General features: G+C 57.3%; 1 protein-coding gene across 4 annotated transcripts in view; it reads left to right on the forward strand.

Annotated features, from left to right (window-relative positions):
• The first annotated feature begins 8219 nt into the window (after positions 1-8219).
• WT1 (WT1 transcription factor) overlaps positions 8220-16006 on the forward strand; it is a 34225-nt gene continuing 26438 nt past the window's right edge. For all 4 annotated transcript variants that reach the window (XM_054515296.1, XM_054515297.1, XM_036384516.2 and 1 more), the window contains exons 1-3: positions 8220-8610; positions 12503-12625; positions 12730-12832. In XM_054515296.1, coding sequence (XP_054371271.1) covers positions 8220-8610; positions 12503-12625; positions 12730-12832 — 617 coding nt within the window. The remainder of the gene's footprint in view (positions 8611-12502; positions 12626-12729; positions 12833-16006) is intronic.

Below are 16006 nucleotides of genomic sequence, written 5' to 3' on the forward strand. Positions count from 1 at the left end.
CTCAGCAGGACCTGGCAGTGAGCACTGACAGCCCAGAGAGCCAAATGTGCCCAGCAGGGCAGGGAGGGGATCCTGCCCCTCTGCTCTGCTCTGGAGATCCCAGCTGGAGCTCTGCATCCAGCCCTGGGCTCCCCAGCAGTAAAAGGGCACAGAGCTGCTGCACTGAGTGCAGGGAGGCCATGAGGGGCTCAGGGGGCTGGAGCACTGAGAACTGGGCTGAGAATTGGGGTTGTGCAGCCTGGAGAGGAGAAGGCTCTGGGGAACCTTCCAGCAGCTTTCCAGTTAGGAGAGAGCTGGAGAGGGACTTTCACAAGGACAGGAGGAGCAGGACATGGAAACAGCTTCACACTGACAGAGGGCAGAGTTAGATTGGTTATTAGGAAGAAATTCTTTGCTGTGAGGTGCTGAGGCCCTGGCACACATTGCCCAGAGAAGCTGTGGCTGCCCCATTCCAGGAAGAGTTCAAGGCCAGGGGCTTGGAGCAACCTCATGGACTGGGAGGTGTCCCTGCCCATGCCAGGAGGTTTGGAATGAGATGACCTTTGTGGCCATTTCCAACCCAAAGCATTCTATGATTCTAAATATTGCTAAGAACTCAATTTAGAAACTGCACACAATCCAATGTCTACTTTGCTCCCAGGAACTTTCAGAGTTCTGAACTGTGGAAGCCCTGAATTTTGAAACAAATCCTACAGAAATGTGAGATTTTTCATGCAAGTTCATCCACAAATAAATAAAAGCAAATTTATTGTGAAGATAGTCCTTCCTTGAAATATCTTCTTATTTGAATTTAATACTTGTTATCTCATGGGTGCATGATTAACTCCATATCAGTAGGTACATAACTTGTACATTCTGAGATCTATCTAATGTCTACAAAAGGAACAAAAATAAATCATTTAGATCTGGAACAGTGATCACAATGGAAGTTTCATTTGCAAAGGATTTATGGGGACTTGAAGTGAGTATTATGTTTTGAATAAATGCACCATTGACCAGTATCAGATTTCCATAGGCTTTATCTTGTTTTTCCTAAGCAACTGCTCATAAACTTCTTAATATCTTGACAAACATGATGGTGCTACTTGCAAATCTGTTCATAGAGCTATTAATCTATGATAGTGCAATCTAGAGAAAGGAATCACACTTACTTGCTCATTCCTTTCACTATTTCATTTAAAAAACATAAATAACAAGCTGACAGGGTTCCTTTGTGCTTCTTTCTTTCTGACTAATATGTGATAAATATATCAGGAAAGGTTTGTCAAGGCATCACAAAGCAGGTCTTGGTTCCGATGTGAACTTTACTGAACTCTGCTTTCATGTAATAGGAAGAAAAACAAGAGGTAGATTTGATCAGTCTGCACCCTGACTCAACAGCTACAGCAAACCCTCGGTGCTTTTAATTCCTGTGTCATAGCAGTACTCAGATGAATTTAGTGCGCTCAAACAGACATAAAATCTGAAGGGGAAGGAATGTCCTTCTCATGAAGAAGAAATTTGACTTCTGAGGCAAGTTCAACACGTGGGTTCCCTCCCTACTCTCCTTTCTTCCCCCACCTCTCCCTGCAGCTTTGTCTGTAGCTGTCCCTGCACAGCCCATCTCAGCATGAGCTTTGTGGGACAGTGGGGGCAGCAGAGGCTGCAGCCGGGCAGCGACAGTCACAAATCTGAAAACAATGATAGCTACAGCCCATCTGAACTGTGTCAGGTACTGAGGCTTCTGTCCCTGCTTGCAGCAGCTCTGAACTGTGTCAGGTACTGAGGCTTCTGTCCCTGCTTGCAGCAGCTCTCTCTTGGGTTGATTCCCTGAAGCCATGGACTTTTCACACTCATGTCCAGACCAGATATCCCCCACCCACACAAGGGAGAGTTTGCCTGTAAACCTTTAGGTTTGACCAAAAGCCACATTGAGTGGGAAGCCTTGGAATTAAGAACTGGGGAAAAACTCTTGTTTCAGTTGAGGGTACATTTTTGCTGCCTGTTCTTTCCAGCCACCCAGATGAGTAAAATGAGCTTCTCTGTGGATTGTTGCTGCAATCCACACATATCAGTAGGTGCAGTCCAGGGAGAGAGGGACACACAAACCTTCATGGAGTTGTGGTTACAAAGGACTGGGTTTGCTCTGTTTCTAAGGAAGCCCAGGGCTGTGCTGGGGGGCTGGGGGCAGAGGAATGTCTGCCCAGGCTGTGAAGGAGCTGTGGGTGTTGGCTGGGCTGTGCTGCTGGCCTGGGAGGAGGGACTTGCCGTGTTGCAACAGCTCTCCAGCCCTGCCACCCCCTCACAGGTCACATCACTGACACATCACGCAGGGCTGTGCTGCAAAATGCAACCATCTGCCTTTCTCTGCTTACACAAGGTCTCCAAGCACTCCACAAATGCTGCTGGAGGTCCCCCATTGTTCTGGCAAAACTGCTGGCACCTCTTCCACTTCTCTGGGAAAGTGTTGAACAGAACCCAGGGGCTTTTGGTTCTCCTCTGCTTAAGCTTTGGCACATTGTCCCCACTCCTTGTCTTCTGCACTCACCAAACATCCTCAGGCAGGGGACATGCTTGGCCTTCCCCACTGTGTGGTACAAGTCATGGAGAGCTGACATCCTGTGGCACTGGTTTCAGTGGGAACACTTGCCCTGCAGCACTTTCAGTCAGGGGCTTACAAGGATGAATTCCTTCCTCTGAGGTGTGTACAGTGAACAAAACCCAGTGAAAAGGGGTTTAGACCCTCAGCTAAGACAGAGCAGCTGCTGGAGCCCTCTTGTTTCCCACTGAGGAAGAACTGATCTCTGCACGGGGCTGCAAAAGGGCTTTGCCAGAACAAAGGGGGGTTTGGGCTTTGTATTGTTAGTGTGTTTGTTAAAGAATGAAGTTGATAGATAAAAGGCATGGATGGGTAGTGTTTAGGATAAGGTGTTCATGGCCAGTCTGTGAAGAAACTGGGAAAGGACAATTTATCTTCTGTCCCTGTGCTGCAATACCCCACAGACCTGAGGCTGTGGGTGTCTTTCCTTACCTGTGAGGTACAGAGGACACTGCAGTGTTTGTCCACTGCAGCTGGAGCCTTTCTAATTCTTCTGAATGTGTAGTGTTTGGTTTACATTTCCAGTATGTACCTGTGCTCAAAGATGGTGTCCCAGGTGGCTCAAAGAATTCTTTGAACTGGTGTCCATGCCGGGTATTGTTACTGATGTGTTTGTATATCATTGCATTTAGAGTTCAGTGTGCCTTTACAGTGGGATCTGCATGCTCCAACCTGGGAGGAATTAATTCCTTAAGTCTCAGTACCCAGACACCATTTGTAATATGCTGCATTTTAGAATATTTTTGTTTTCTCCTGCCGATATAATACTTTTATTACTTTCAAAGCCATTAGCAGTAATGCCAAGAACTGAGCATATTACCTAAGAGTTTTTATCCCTAAAAATTTCTTTTGTGTGTAAGTACAAAATACCTATAAAATTTCTATGTAATAGTTTTATTATTTATATATATGTATATTTATATATTATATATATATTTATATAGCTGCTCCATAAGTACATCCCTGATTATGTATCTAATTGTATATTGATAGATTAATTGTATATTGATACCTAAGACTTTTAAAACGTCACATACTCCACATCTAAAAGATGTTACCGATACCCAGCTTTCCATGAACTCCTCTTCACCAGAACCCCGGCGAGGGCGGGACGCTCGGGGATGCTTTATGGCCCTATACAGCTCGCTGATTTATACCGAGCCCCGTCCTAGCAGCACGCTAATAAATTTCCCGGAGCCCGCGTGGTGCTCCCGGCCGCAGCCTCGGCCGCGGGCAGCGAGGGGGTGCGGGCCGGGCCCCGCAGGTGCGGGAGAGGCGGAGCGGGGCCGCCCCCGGGTTGAACGCGGGGTCAGGGCCGCCAGTCCCGCCGGGGCCGGGCCGGGCCGGGCCCATCAATTTCCCGTGCTCGGTGCCTGCGTCCCGGCGCGGCACTAATGCGGAACAAATTGAGACATATCCTCTCCGTAATTAGTTCCAGCGTTTCCAAGATTTACGGTACAATAATGGCCCGAGCCCCGCCGGCCGGGCCCGGCCCGCCGCTCGCCGAGGCTGCCCCGGCGGAGCGGGGGAAGAGCCGGGGCCGTGCTGGGAGATGTCCAGGACCCCGCGGGGGATGCTCGCCATCATCCCCGCAGCCACCGGAGGGGTCCCCGCCGCGGGGGTACCGCAGCGCCCCGCTCCCGTCAGCGCATCCTTGCTTCTCCGTCCATCAAAAAAAACACAAACCAAAAAAACCTCTTTTACCCTCAGGGGATAAACAAAATGTCCTCTAGGCAGCTGGAAAGCGTTCCAGTGCCCACGTCAGCCCGCACGGGGAAGGCCGGTCCCGCCTTGCCGGCTCCCGTGGTGCTCGCAGCTCTCGGCAGCGAGAATGAGAGATTGGGCCCGCCGTGATGAGTTCCTGCCCCTGTGCCCTCTGCGCTCCTGGAGATGCTTCGCAGCTTTGTTTCTGCTGCTCTTGGCGCTTAAATAATCAAACTCTGATCAGCTCCGCGAGTGAAAGGAGACAGATCCCCCTGCGTGCTGTGAGCGCCCTGAGCAGGAGGGGAAGGGCTGGGGAATTTATCTCTGTTTCAGTCAGTCTCGCTCACCTCTGAAACGCGGGGGGATTGTTCAGGAGTTTAGTAAGAATTAGCGGTCCCTTAACTGGTTAGCAGAGCGGAGGGAAAACGCCGGCTGGGGAGGGAGGTGCGGCAGCGGTGCTCGGGTTGAAGCAGGTTCCCGAGCCCGTTTTTCTCGGGATCGAGAGGGACTCGCTAAAACAATCCTCCTCCGGCTATTGTTTAAGCTTGCAGAGTACAATCGAGCAGTGAGGGCTATCAGGAATTACCGTGGCTATGGAGCCGCGGGCAATGAAGCCTGTCAGAGTTTTGGATCGGGCCGCGTTTGGAGGGGACAGGGCAAAATGTTCCGGACCGCCTGGTTCTGGAAAGCGACAAAGGAGGTGCTGTCCCCTGAGCTGGCATCTCCTGTGCCATCGCTTTCAGCTGGGCACCCAAACCCGGCCGCGGGGGCCCGGTGTGCGAGACCTGGAGTGATTCAAGCCGGAGTTTGTCTGGAATAGGGGTCGGGATCTCTGGGGAGGAGGCGGGCAGAGAGGGAGCAGCTCCTCTCAGCACGCCGGGCGGCCCCGAGGGGAGCGCTCCCGGCCTGTGCTGCAGGAGTGCAGCGAGGCAGGAGATTTCTCTCTCTCCCTGGCGCTGCCTAGACGGGAACAGCTGGGGAAAGTGGCGCTGGCCGTCTCCCAAAAGTCCTCAGCCCATCCCGAGATAGAAGGGTCCGGGTTTTCCTGCCCCGGGGCGCCCCCGGGCGCGCTCCGTGCCCCGCACGGCTGAGGCGGCCCGGGAGGGCGCAGGTGCTGGTGCTCGGTGCAGCACAGGGCTGAGCCGGGCTGAGCTGAGCCGGGCTGGGCTGAGCTGGGCTGGGCTGAGCTGAGCCGGGCTGAGCTGAGCCGGGCTGAGCTGAGCCGGCAGCTCCGGGGTCCAGCCAGCCTCGCCAGCAGCCGCGGGGAGGAAGGATATGCTAATGGCCAAGGGGTCGTGTTGTTCACTGCTGGAAAGAGAGAGGAGAAGGTTTGGTAGGACTTCGGCAGTTCTTCCTCCCAGGTGGTGTAATGCAGAGCTAAGCGATCAAGAAAACATTTTTTTTTTCCAGTTCAAGATGATTTATCAAGCTAGGTTATTTCAAGAAAAGAGAAAACCCCTGTGCTAGCTCAAAAAACAGCCCTCCAAGGGAAACGCATTTTCTGTTTGCTCCTAGAGAGCTCAAGTTTTTATGGGAAAATAAATTCCGCGCTTAGGCTGGCCAGAGACTTCCATTCCTATATGTCAGGTGTCCATCGCAGAGCCGGAGATCATAGAATCAATCATAAAATCGTTTAGGTTCTGAAAGACCTTTAAGGTACTGAGTTCAACCAACCTGGTGTGTCGGTCCGTCACAGAAACGAGCCGAGCCAGCAGCAGCCCCTGTCCCGGTCCCGCAGCTCCCCGCGGCTCCCGGGCAGGGGTGACCGCGGTGTGCGGGAGCCCCGGTGCGGCCAGAGCGGGAGGCAGAGCGGGAGCCCGCGGGCAGCGAGGTCAGAGCGATTTCCCCGCATTCACAAGTGCCGTCCAGGGTGCCTTAGTTTGCCGTGGGCTCTGAGGTGGCACGTCCTGTGAACTTAGAGGATATTTAATATCAGCAAAAATAACGAACGAATATTTCGCCCTTATGTTACACGTGGAGTTTTGTAATAAATAGATGTATGCGCCAAAAGAGAGATTTTTAAAGGGAATTACCTGAAAGAGTTTGTGAGAAAAATAATTTCATTAATAACAAAACCCGACAGTTATGACTAATTACTTTTAAGAGAAAATGAAATTATGCTTGGCTGCTCCAATAACGACCTATTTCAATTTCTTTTGTCGTAGCATTTACCCTTTGAATCTTAAAAACATCTCTCCGACGCTGACGATGCCTGCGATAACGCTGGATGCCGCGAGGGACAGGAAATCACCGGGAACACAAGGGGCTCGGCGTGTCCTGCGGCAGGTGAGCCTTCCCGGCGCCTCTGTCGCTGCTGTCGCCGCAGAGGAGGGTGAGGGTGGCGGGGGTGACCCCGCTTTGTGGTCTGACAGCGGCCGGCGACAACGCGCAGGGGACGGGGCGGCGGGGCCGGTGCGACCCCGCGAGAACCCCGCAGCCCCGGGTGATGGATTATCTTGGTTATCCATGGGTAGCTCTGCAGGAGGGCCGCAGGATTCCCCTCCTCGCCCTCGGAGACAGCGCGTCCTGCCCGCGGCAGGTACCGCCGCGCCCCGCGGGGCTCTTTCTGCCTGGGCAGTCGGGCTGGCTGGGCTCCCGCACCGCCACAATCGCGGCACCCCTCGCTGCCGGGGCCGACCCGAGCCCGGCCGTGTGTCTCCCGGCAGCAAGGACCGTCCGGGGATAACGTGTCCCCTCCGGCCGCCGCCCCCGGGATGAACGCTGAGGAGCCGCTGTCCGGGAGGCTGCAGAGGAAGGAGAGGCTCCGGGCCTTCCCGGGAGCAGCGCCAGGTGAATCTCCCACAAGCAGGTTACTCACAGCGCTGCTGTCCTCCCCCGCCCGCCCAGCTGCTTCCTTCCCCTCGCGCTCAGGCAGGTCCCAGGGACAAGGGCTGGGGCCGGGCACACGCCAAGGGTCCCGGGGCCCTCGCAAAGGGCGCCCAGCCCTCCTCTGGCCGCAGGAGCCCTCGGTGCCCCGGCCCGGCCAGCCCCGGGGACAGGGAGGGCCCGGGCAGGCGGCTCGCAGCCCGCAGGAGCTCCTGGAGACGCTGCTTCCTCCCGTAGCGGGAGAGGCACCTGGAAAGACGCTTTCCCCTCTCAGGAACGGGGTCCGCCCGGCCCGGGTCGTGTCACTTCCCCAGGTTCCTGCAAGGGCGGAGGCTTCTCCGCGCCGTCCCCGGGGCCTGCGAGCTCGCCGCCCTCGGGAATCCCCACGCACACGCACGGAGCTGGCGGGGGAAGTCAGCCAGCACGTACTTACTGGCCACCTGGATCCCTCTAACATTCCCGCCAGTCTCTCCTAAAGCGGAGGGACGTTAGGGTGAGATTTAGTGGCGCTTGCACCAGGAGAAGGGTGGGAGTGATGTGTAGGGGAGATATATTCTCCCACAGCCTCCTCTCCCCCTCCATCCCCGGCCCTGCCGTGCCTCCCCGCCCCCCGCGCGTCTGCTCCGGCCGGGTTCAGCAGAGCGGGCTGTGGGCAGCCCCTCGGCGGAGGTTGTGTGAATGGAGGATCGGCGTGGCTGACTCCTCCTCCCCTGCAAGCGCCTCTATTTGAGCTTTGCAAAGTTGAGGGCGAGCAGGCATCCGAGGTGAGGCGTGCGCGGCGGCTGTGCCCCCCTAGCTCGGACAGGCGGACATTCGTACAGACAGACAGACAGACACACACAGACACACGCACACCGCGCTGCGAGCGGGTGCAAGCCCGGAGGCGATCCTGGAGAACAACCTTTCCCTGTCGCTGCTGCCGGCTCCCGCAGGGCTGGACCCGGGGAGCTGCGTCGCGGAGCAAACTTCCCCCAAAGGGCTGAGCTCGCCGGCCTGGTGCCTGCAGCCGGAGCCGGCCTCCGGCTTGGCGGGCAGGGGCCAGGTGTCCTGGAACAAGTGCGGCCCGGGGGGAGACTGGCTGCCCGGCGGCCGGCAGAAGGTCTGCGAGCAGATGGGCTCCGACGTCCGAGACCTCAACGCGCTGCTGCCCTCCGTGCCCTCCCTGCCGGGCAACAGCAACTGCACCATGCCCGTGAGCAGCGCGGCGCAGTGGGCGCCCGTGCTGGACTTTCCCCCGGGGGCCTCCTACGGCTCGCTGGGGCCGCACTCCTTCATCAAGCAGGAGCCGAGCTGGAACGGATCGGACCCGCACGAGGAGCAGTACCTGAGCGCCTTCACCGTGCACTTCTCCGGCCAGTTCACGGGCACGGCCGGCGCTTGCCGCTACGGGCCCTTCGGCGCCCCGCCGCCCAGCCAGCCGCCCTCGGGCCAGGCTCGGATGTTCCCCAACGGGCCCTACCTGCCCAACTGCTTGGAGAGCCAGCAAGCCATCCGCAACCAGGGTAAGGGCCGCGCTGCCGGGCGCCCCGGGCTCGGGGGGCGGCCCCCGGAGGCGCCCGCTCAGCCCCGCAGGGCCGCGCCTGATGTAAACACCAAGCCCGGTGTTTCTCCGCGGCAGCCGAGCCGGGTTTAGGCGAGCCAGCCCCGCCGTGCCTCCCTTCCCTCCCTGTGCGGCAGCCACGTCGCTCCCGGGAGCTTTAGGAGCCGGGAGTTGCTCGGCCCCCACCCCTCCTGCGGGGCAGCGGATGCAGCGGGCGGCTCTGCCAGGCGGGCTGGAGCCCCCGGGCCCCCTCCCCGGCTTGGAGCAGCCTCTCGCCTTCGCAAAGGTTTGTTCGGGCCGGAGACGGCACAAGTCCTGGGATGGAGCTGGGGCCCGTGGCCCGGGAGAATTCCCGCTGCGTATCTCGGGATGATGGGGTGGTGGCGGGGGTAAACCTCCAAACTTCCTCCTGAATCCGAAAAGCGCTGTGTTTTCAAGCCCCTTGTCGAATTAACCTCGGGAGGGCTGAGTATTCCCGGGCTGGAATGCACAAGCGGGGGTGCCTCGTCGTTTCTTGTCCGCATCTCCGCGGCCAGGACCGGCTGCACCGTAACTCCCCGCGGTGCCCGGTGCTCGCACCGCCCTGAGAGGCTCCCGAGGGTTGAAGGGCCGGGCAATGCTCACCCGCGTGTGGCACCGGGGTCAGCACCTCATCCTTCTTCTTCCAGTGCCTGCAGTATAAACATTTGCGGGTGCGAACGCCAGGGAGAAAGGAAAAGGGGCCGGCGTGCGAAAAGCTTGCCTGAGACCTTTCGGGTCCCGTTCCCCATCGTTCAGCTGGCCCCGGAGCGAGTGGCGGTGTGTGCCGGGCTTGGCCCCGCGCTGCCCGGCCGAGGGGAGCCGGGCAGCCGAGGCTGGGGGCACCGGCACGGGCAGAGAGTGCCGGAGTGGCCCTGCCCGAGCGGGATGAGTGGCCGGGGTCTCTCTGCTTTTCGGATGGGGATCCCCGCACCCAGCCCGCAGCTCGGGGTTGCTGTGCCCCGCGGGGGTAATCGCGTACCCACAGAGGGGCTGGGACACACCGTCCCGGGAGGGCCCGGGCCATTCGGGCTGCAGGGCGAGGGGCAGAGCAGCGGCCGAGGCCCGGGCGATGTTTGCAGCGAGGGGTTGTTCAGCACACACCTGCCCCGGGCAGTACCGGGTCGCGGTCCCGGTGCCACCGCGCTGCTGCCTTCGACCCCCGGCCTCTGCCCCCGGGGTTCTCCCGGCGCTGGGCTCCGATGTAGGAAACTGCAGAGCGGGGTTCCTGGGCCGTGCTGCCGATCCCGGCTGGAAAATGGGCAGCATCCCTGGAGCTGGGGAGAGGCTCGGCCCTGCCGAGGCCCCGGAGCTGCTGCGTGCCCCGCGGGGTCCCAGCTGCGGGACGGGAGGGGAGCGGCCCGGAGCCCGCCGGGACACAGGGACTCTGACGGGGAAAGATGTGTTTCGAAAAACAGCTGAAAAGATTTTAGACCTTGCAGGGCATTCATAATCGCTGGGCGGAAGTAGGGACGAGAAAGCGGAGAGGAGGGCGAGGGAGATAAATTCGAGTTAGCGAGGGACAAAAATAGCTGTGAGCCCGCTCCATGCTGGCGTGCGGGTTTACCCAGCCCGGGGAGAAACCGAGCCTTTAATGCCCAACCCACGGAGCCCACGCTGGGCTCTCCTCGGGCAGGCACCGCACACACCCGCACCTGTGCGGGCCCAGAGCCCTGGGGCTCAGCCACGGCTGTGTTCGGTGGCACGCACAGAGAGGGCTCCTACGGCAAGGAAAAATTCGGCAAAGGGTGTTTGCTTCTTCTTTTTCTTTCTTTTTTTTCTTTTTTTTTTTTTTTTTTAACTTTTTATTTTGTGTACGGATAAAATGTTCTTGCTTTGGCTCTCCTCAAGGTTGAACTCTTTTTTTTTCTTTCTTTAGAGGTTCCTCCGACCGTGGGAAAGACGCTACCTTGGCTCTGTGATGACATTTCTGCCAAGTCTGGGATGGGATGGGGTGGGGGGTAGGAAGCTAAGGCTTTGAAACCTCTGCCCAATTTCCCTCTTCTCGTTTGCCTGCCTCTTTCATCCAGCTGGGCTCCTCCAACAACTGGATGCCTCCAGCGGGCCCCGTTCTCCACCAGATGTACAACTTTCAATTATTTTCAGCACATTTTAATCAGGCCTAGTTCTGATAACGCCCTAATTAAAGAGCCCTCACTATCGGCAGCTCGGTTCAGAACTCAACTTTCTTATCACATTCCTGAAGCTTTGGGTCAGGCAACACCGGAAAATGCGGCCAAAACCTCGTCCTGCTCCGAGCTGAGTTTTGAAGGTCACCGAAACTCTGTGGCGGGCCAAAAGTAACGTAGAAAGTGTCAGTGTTTTCTGAAAGCTAAAAAAGAGACAGAGGGAAACGGGGAAAAGGGAGTTGAAGGTTGAGCCTCTACCCTGAGGGCTGAGGGAGGAGATAAGGAGCGAGAGGCAGCTGTGGGATGGGAGCCCGCTGGGTACCGGGCTGTCAGCGCTGCCCGCGTCCCGGCGAAAGGAGCTCTGCTCCTGGGGTCAGGGCGATGTGAGGGACATCTGGCCAGTCCCACTCCTATGCCAGCCCCGCAGCCTCCGGGCCGACTTAAAATCGCCGCCAAGGTGAAGGTTTTAAAGCCTTCTGGAATATTTTTATTCCTGCTGCGGCTCCCTCCGTTCCTCCCGCTCATTAACCGCGCGGGTTAATGAAGTGCTGTAATGTCTCTGGACCCAGCCTGGCAGCGGAGAGAATGAAACCGAGAAGCAACATTCGAATCCCTTTGCTGCCTTCTCGATTTCATTCTCTCCGAAAGCCGCTGTGCTCGCGGATCGTTGGTGAAGCAGAGACCTGCCCAGCGCCGAGCATCCGAAAGGGAGCTGAGACGGGCGCCCGAAAACAGCCCCGAGTGCTCCCTCTCGAGTGACAAAATCCCAAAATCCCTCTCCAGCCACACGCCCCATCCTGACGGGTCCGTGAGGGATACCCGAGCTGGAATAAGCGGGTTAAGGGAGACGAGTGTGAGGGAGAAAGCGCTCGTAGTCCCTTTGGTTTCTTTCCCCTGCCCGCGTCGGACTTTTTGTTTTGTTTTGGTTGGGCTTTTGTTGTTTTGCTTGGTTTTGTTGGTTTTTTTTTTGGTTTTTGGTTTTTTTTTTGTTTGTTTGTTTTGTTTGTTTTCTTTTTTTTTTTTTTTTAAGAGTGGCTCTCGGAGGAGCTTGGTTCTCGGAGTAAATGCTGATGAGCCGAGAAGCCTCTGAGATAATATTACTTTGTAATTACTTTTTTAGCTGAAGTTGTTTAGCCAGCTCCAAGTCATTAATGAAAGTTGGTGTCCAAGCACCTGATTTACGATTCTGTGCCGGCCCGGGGTCAGCAGAGGTGGTCTCTTTCCATCTGAATCTGCTCGGTGTAGGAAACAAAATAGGCTGTTTGTTATTTTGGAGAGCAATTTTCGCTGAAAGGAGGAGTTTTATTTTTGCACGTAATATTCCGCCTCTTTATTGCAGACTCTTCAGAAAGCCGCCCTTAACAAAATAAAAAAAGCTCAAGATTAAAGGGTAACTTCTAAATTGGAAGCGCCAGATGACTACACCGAGCAGATGGGAATCTTCCACTTTTAATACGAGCAACAATTAACGAAAACATCCTTTTTATTACCGAAACCGATCTGTTCTCTTTAAACACGAACGAGACTTCCGACGTTCCGCGCCTGGGCGCGGGCTCGGCGCGGCTCTCCCCGCAGAGAGAGATGTGGCACAGGGGACAGAGGGGCTCCGGGAGCCTGGCCCTGTCCTTGTCTGTCCCCAGCCTCCCCAGGGGGGATCGGGGGACCCGGCGGAGGCTCCCGCTAACCCCGCTGTGCTCTCTCCGCCAGGTTACAGCACCGTGGCCTTTGACGGGACCCCCAGCTACGGGCACACGCCGTCCCACCCCGCCGCTCAGTTCACCAACCACTCCTTCAAACACGAGGACCCCATCAGCCAGCAGCCCTCCCTAGGTAATTTCTACCTCCCGAGGAGCTCTGGCACGGAGCCGGAGCTGCCCGGTGCTGGAGAGCCCCGTTGAGCCCCAAGGGTTAACTCTGCGCTGCTCTCTCCTCAGGGGACCAGCAGTACTCGGTGCCTCCCCCGGTGTACGGCTGTCACACGCCGACCGACAGCTGCACGGGCAGCCAGGCGCTGCTCCTCCGGACGCCCTACAACAGGTACCTCGGCCGGCAGGGAGCTTGGCTTGCCCTCCTCCTTGTGCGCGGGTTGTTGCCGGGACGCGCTCTCTCTCCCCCGCATGCCGTTCGAACAGCTTTTCCTTTATGCAAGGAAACAGATTTATTCCTTCCCTTCTCAAAAAAAAAAAAACAAACCAAAAACCAAAACCCAACAAAAAAACCTAAACCCTAAAAAAATCCCAACAAAAAACCCCCAAAATTAACCAACCAAAAAAAAAAAAAAGCAAAAAACAAAACCAAAACAAAACAAAAAACCCACCAAACACAAAACCCCCAAAAAAACCCCTCTAAAAACCAAACCCAAAAAAAGAAGATTCGCACGTAAAAACCAAACCATACCAAGGCAAAACTGCCCCAAACCCCCAAACAAACAAACAAGCAGAAAGCCAACAAAAACAAAGAAACCAACAAAAAGCCCCCAAACAAAACGACATCCCTAAACCTGCACAAAACGAAAAAAGGAAAAAAGGATGCTGCGCCTTCCGTGGCCGGCCCCGCTGTGTCTCGCAGGTTTCCCGGCCGGCTCGCCCTCCCCAGCCGGGCTTGGCGCCGCTCGGCTCCGGCAGAGCATCCCCGCTGCAGGTGCCTGGAGCCGGGGAAACGGGAGCCGGGCTCCCCGCACTCCCTGGGCCTGATGAATTTGGGATTTGCCCTTAACCGCAGCGGGGGAAGCGCTCGGGGCAGCCCGGCTGAGCCCCACTCCTCCCCTCCGGCCTGGCTCCAGGAGTCGCCTGCAGCCCCGAGGCCGGGAAGGTGTGGGAGTGCTGGCTGGAGAGCAGCAGCCATGGGCACAGCGTGGGGCGGGCGACTAAAACTCAGCTCGACCAAGAGTTTCGTCTTGCAGGCCCAGAGCCGTTCCGATGGCTCCCAGGGGTGATGGGAGCTGGCCTGCAGAGAGGTTATTTATTGAAATCGGGGCAATAAACCTATCGGATTTCCTTGCTGGGAGAAAGGTGCGTCTGGAACTTTGCTGCCAGCAACGAGATCTCTTTGCCAACAGACGGGCCCGTGGCAAGCGCGGCCTTCCCGGTTGGTTTTTGGTTTTTTTCGGTCTGACATGGGGGCTGGGCGTTGGAGTTTTACAACGTGTTTAGTGAGTGAAAGAAGTTCCCCAAAATTTATTCCTCAACTTTTTGTGAACTTGGAGCCAGTCCCGTATCTCGGAGTTGCTAAGTAACTCTCGCACACAAAACAATATGTGCCTCTGCGAAGGAAGCCGCGAGCGGCTCCTCTTGTAGGCCACTTATATCACCTCAGATTAATCGACACTGGACGTGAGACAACAAAATTCTGTCACTTCCAGAAGCCACTTCGCTAATGAACGTGAGTTGACGTCAAGGGAAGGAGGGAATGAGGTAATGAAGGAAGGAAAGAAGCCTATCCAGAGAGATTAGCTTGCAGAATAATTGGCGGGGCGAACTCCTGCGCTGAAGTGACAGAGATTGCGAGCCGCGCAGGGAAATCTATAAATATGGTTCGGAGGAGGCTTGGGGAGGGCAGCTCCGAGCGGGCCTCGCAAGGGGGCAGCCACCCCCTTCCCCAGTCCCCCCGGGCCTCGGGGGTCGCCCTCGCCCCGCTCCTGGAAGCGGCAGCGCCTGCAGGTGTGAATCCGATAGGAGAATGCTGATAGCGTCGAGAGCTGTCTCTTCCATGTGCCTCCGCTGGGGCAGGGGTGAGCAGAGGTCGCCTCCCTAGCGCTGCCACCTCCCTCCCAGCGCTTGGGGACCCGCACCCGGCGCGGGAGGGCAGCGCTGCGCCACGGGGACCGATTTCCTCCCGACCTCAGCCATGATCCTGCCCTGCTCTCTGGGAGGTTTACGGCTTACTCCAGTGAGATAAGGATTTAAGCCTTTAAACCTCTCAGGAGCCAATACTGATGCGTGGGGGTGTAAGCGAGGCAGCGCTTGCTCCACGTCGAGGGCAGCCCCAGGCTGCTCCCGCAGCGGGGCCCGCACAGGTGGCTGAGCTCGGCGAGGCCTCTCCTTGTCCCTTATTGAACACATTCAAAACCGCCTGGAAAATGTGGTCAGGAAGGCGGATGAGTCGTTGAGGTACAGAAACGGGCGGGACTCCTTTTCCGCATCGCCAACGCCCTGAAACGACCGCGCTGTCCTTAAACATTAATCTCGATTTGGCAAAATCGTGATTATTTTTGGGTTTTTTTTTTCAAGACCATATTTATCCCGCACCTCCTTCTTGAAGATTTCTTTTGCTTTTCGCAGTTCAGGTCAAGCTCGACAGCTCTGCTTTGTCAAGTGATTTCTCGGTGGCCGCATCCGAGCGCCGGGGCTGGCGACCCTGCCCACGCCCGCTGCTCCGAGAGAGCTCAGGGGATGGGGCTCAGCCCCGGAATGGGGGGTTTGTCCGTCCCCACACTGCCTGGGACAACAGGCACTCCCGTCCGCCTTTAGCAGTGGAGAGGGGGGGATGTGGCGGAGAAGACGAGGTGGGGAATGGGAGGTGGTGCTGCCTCTGCCCCCGGCGCCATGCGGCGGCCGCTGTTTCCCTGCACCGCCTCCTCTCTGCGTCTTTCGGGGCGCCCGAACAGCACTGGTTTGGGGTCCCTCGCCCTCTCACCCCAGCCAGGGCTGCGGGTCCGCTCGGCCTTGCAGCGCCTCGCAGGGACGGCCATCCCAATTTTGGATCCGCCGCCTCCAGCAAGACCCGAGGGATGATGCTTCGGGCGGAGGGGGAGGGAGAGAGCAAAGGGAGAGGATGAGGAGGGAGTCACCTCCACCTGATGCTCTGGCTTCTCCCTCATCGCCATCTCTCCAGCTGGATGCGAGGGACTCTCCCGGCTCCCCCGCCCCAGCCCGACCCGCGGGAAGCAGGGCCGTGGGCAGGAGGGTCCCGCCCGTCTGCAGGGCGGGGACACTCGGGGCTCAAGCGCCTCGCGCTCTCTCCCGAACCGCGGCAAAGTCGGCAAGAAAGAAATGGTAGAACGGTCGTAATTCTTAGGCTGGAAGCAAAACTATCTGTGAAATCTCTCGCCCCGGCCACTGCTTGCTCCGTGTTTATGGCCCGGCCCGCCGCGCCCGTGGCTGGAGCTGGACACGGGTGACAAAGCCGCGCAGATCTCAGGCGGGGGTTTGTGGGTCCGTCAAAACGGTGATGTGAACTTTTCTACCTCGCGCTGTTTAATGTAGTAAACAT

This window comes from Molothrus ater, chromosome 6 (assembly GCF_012460135.2).
Source record: "Molothrus ater isolate BHLD 08-10-18 breed brown headed cowbird chromosome 6, BPBGC_Mater_1.1, whole genome shotgun sequence".
Lineage (NCBI taxonomy): Eukaryota > Metazoa > Chordata > Aves > Passeriformes > Icteridae > Molothrus > Molothrus ater.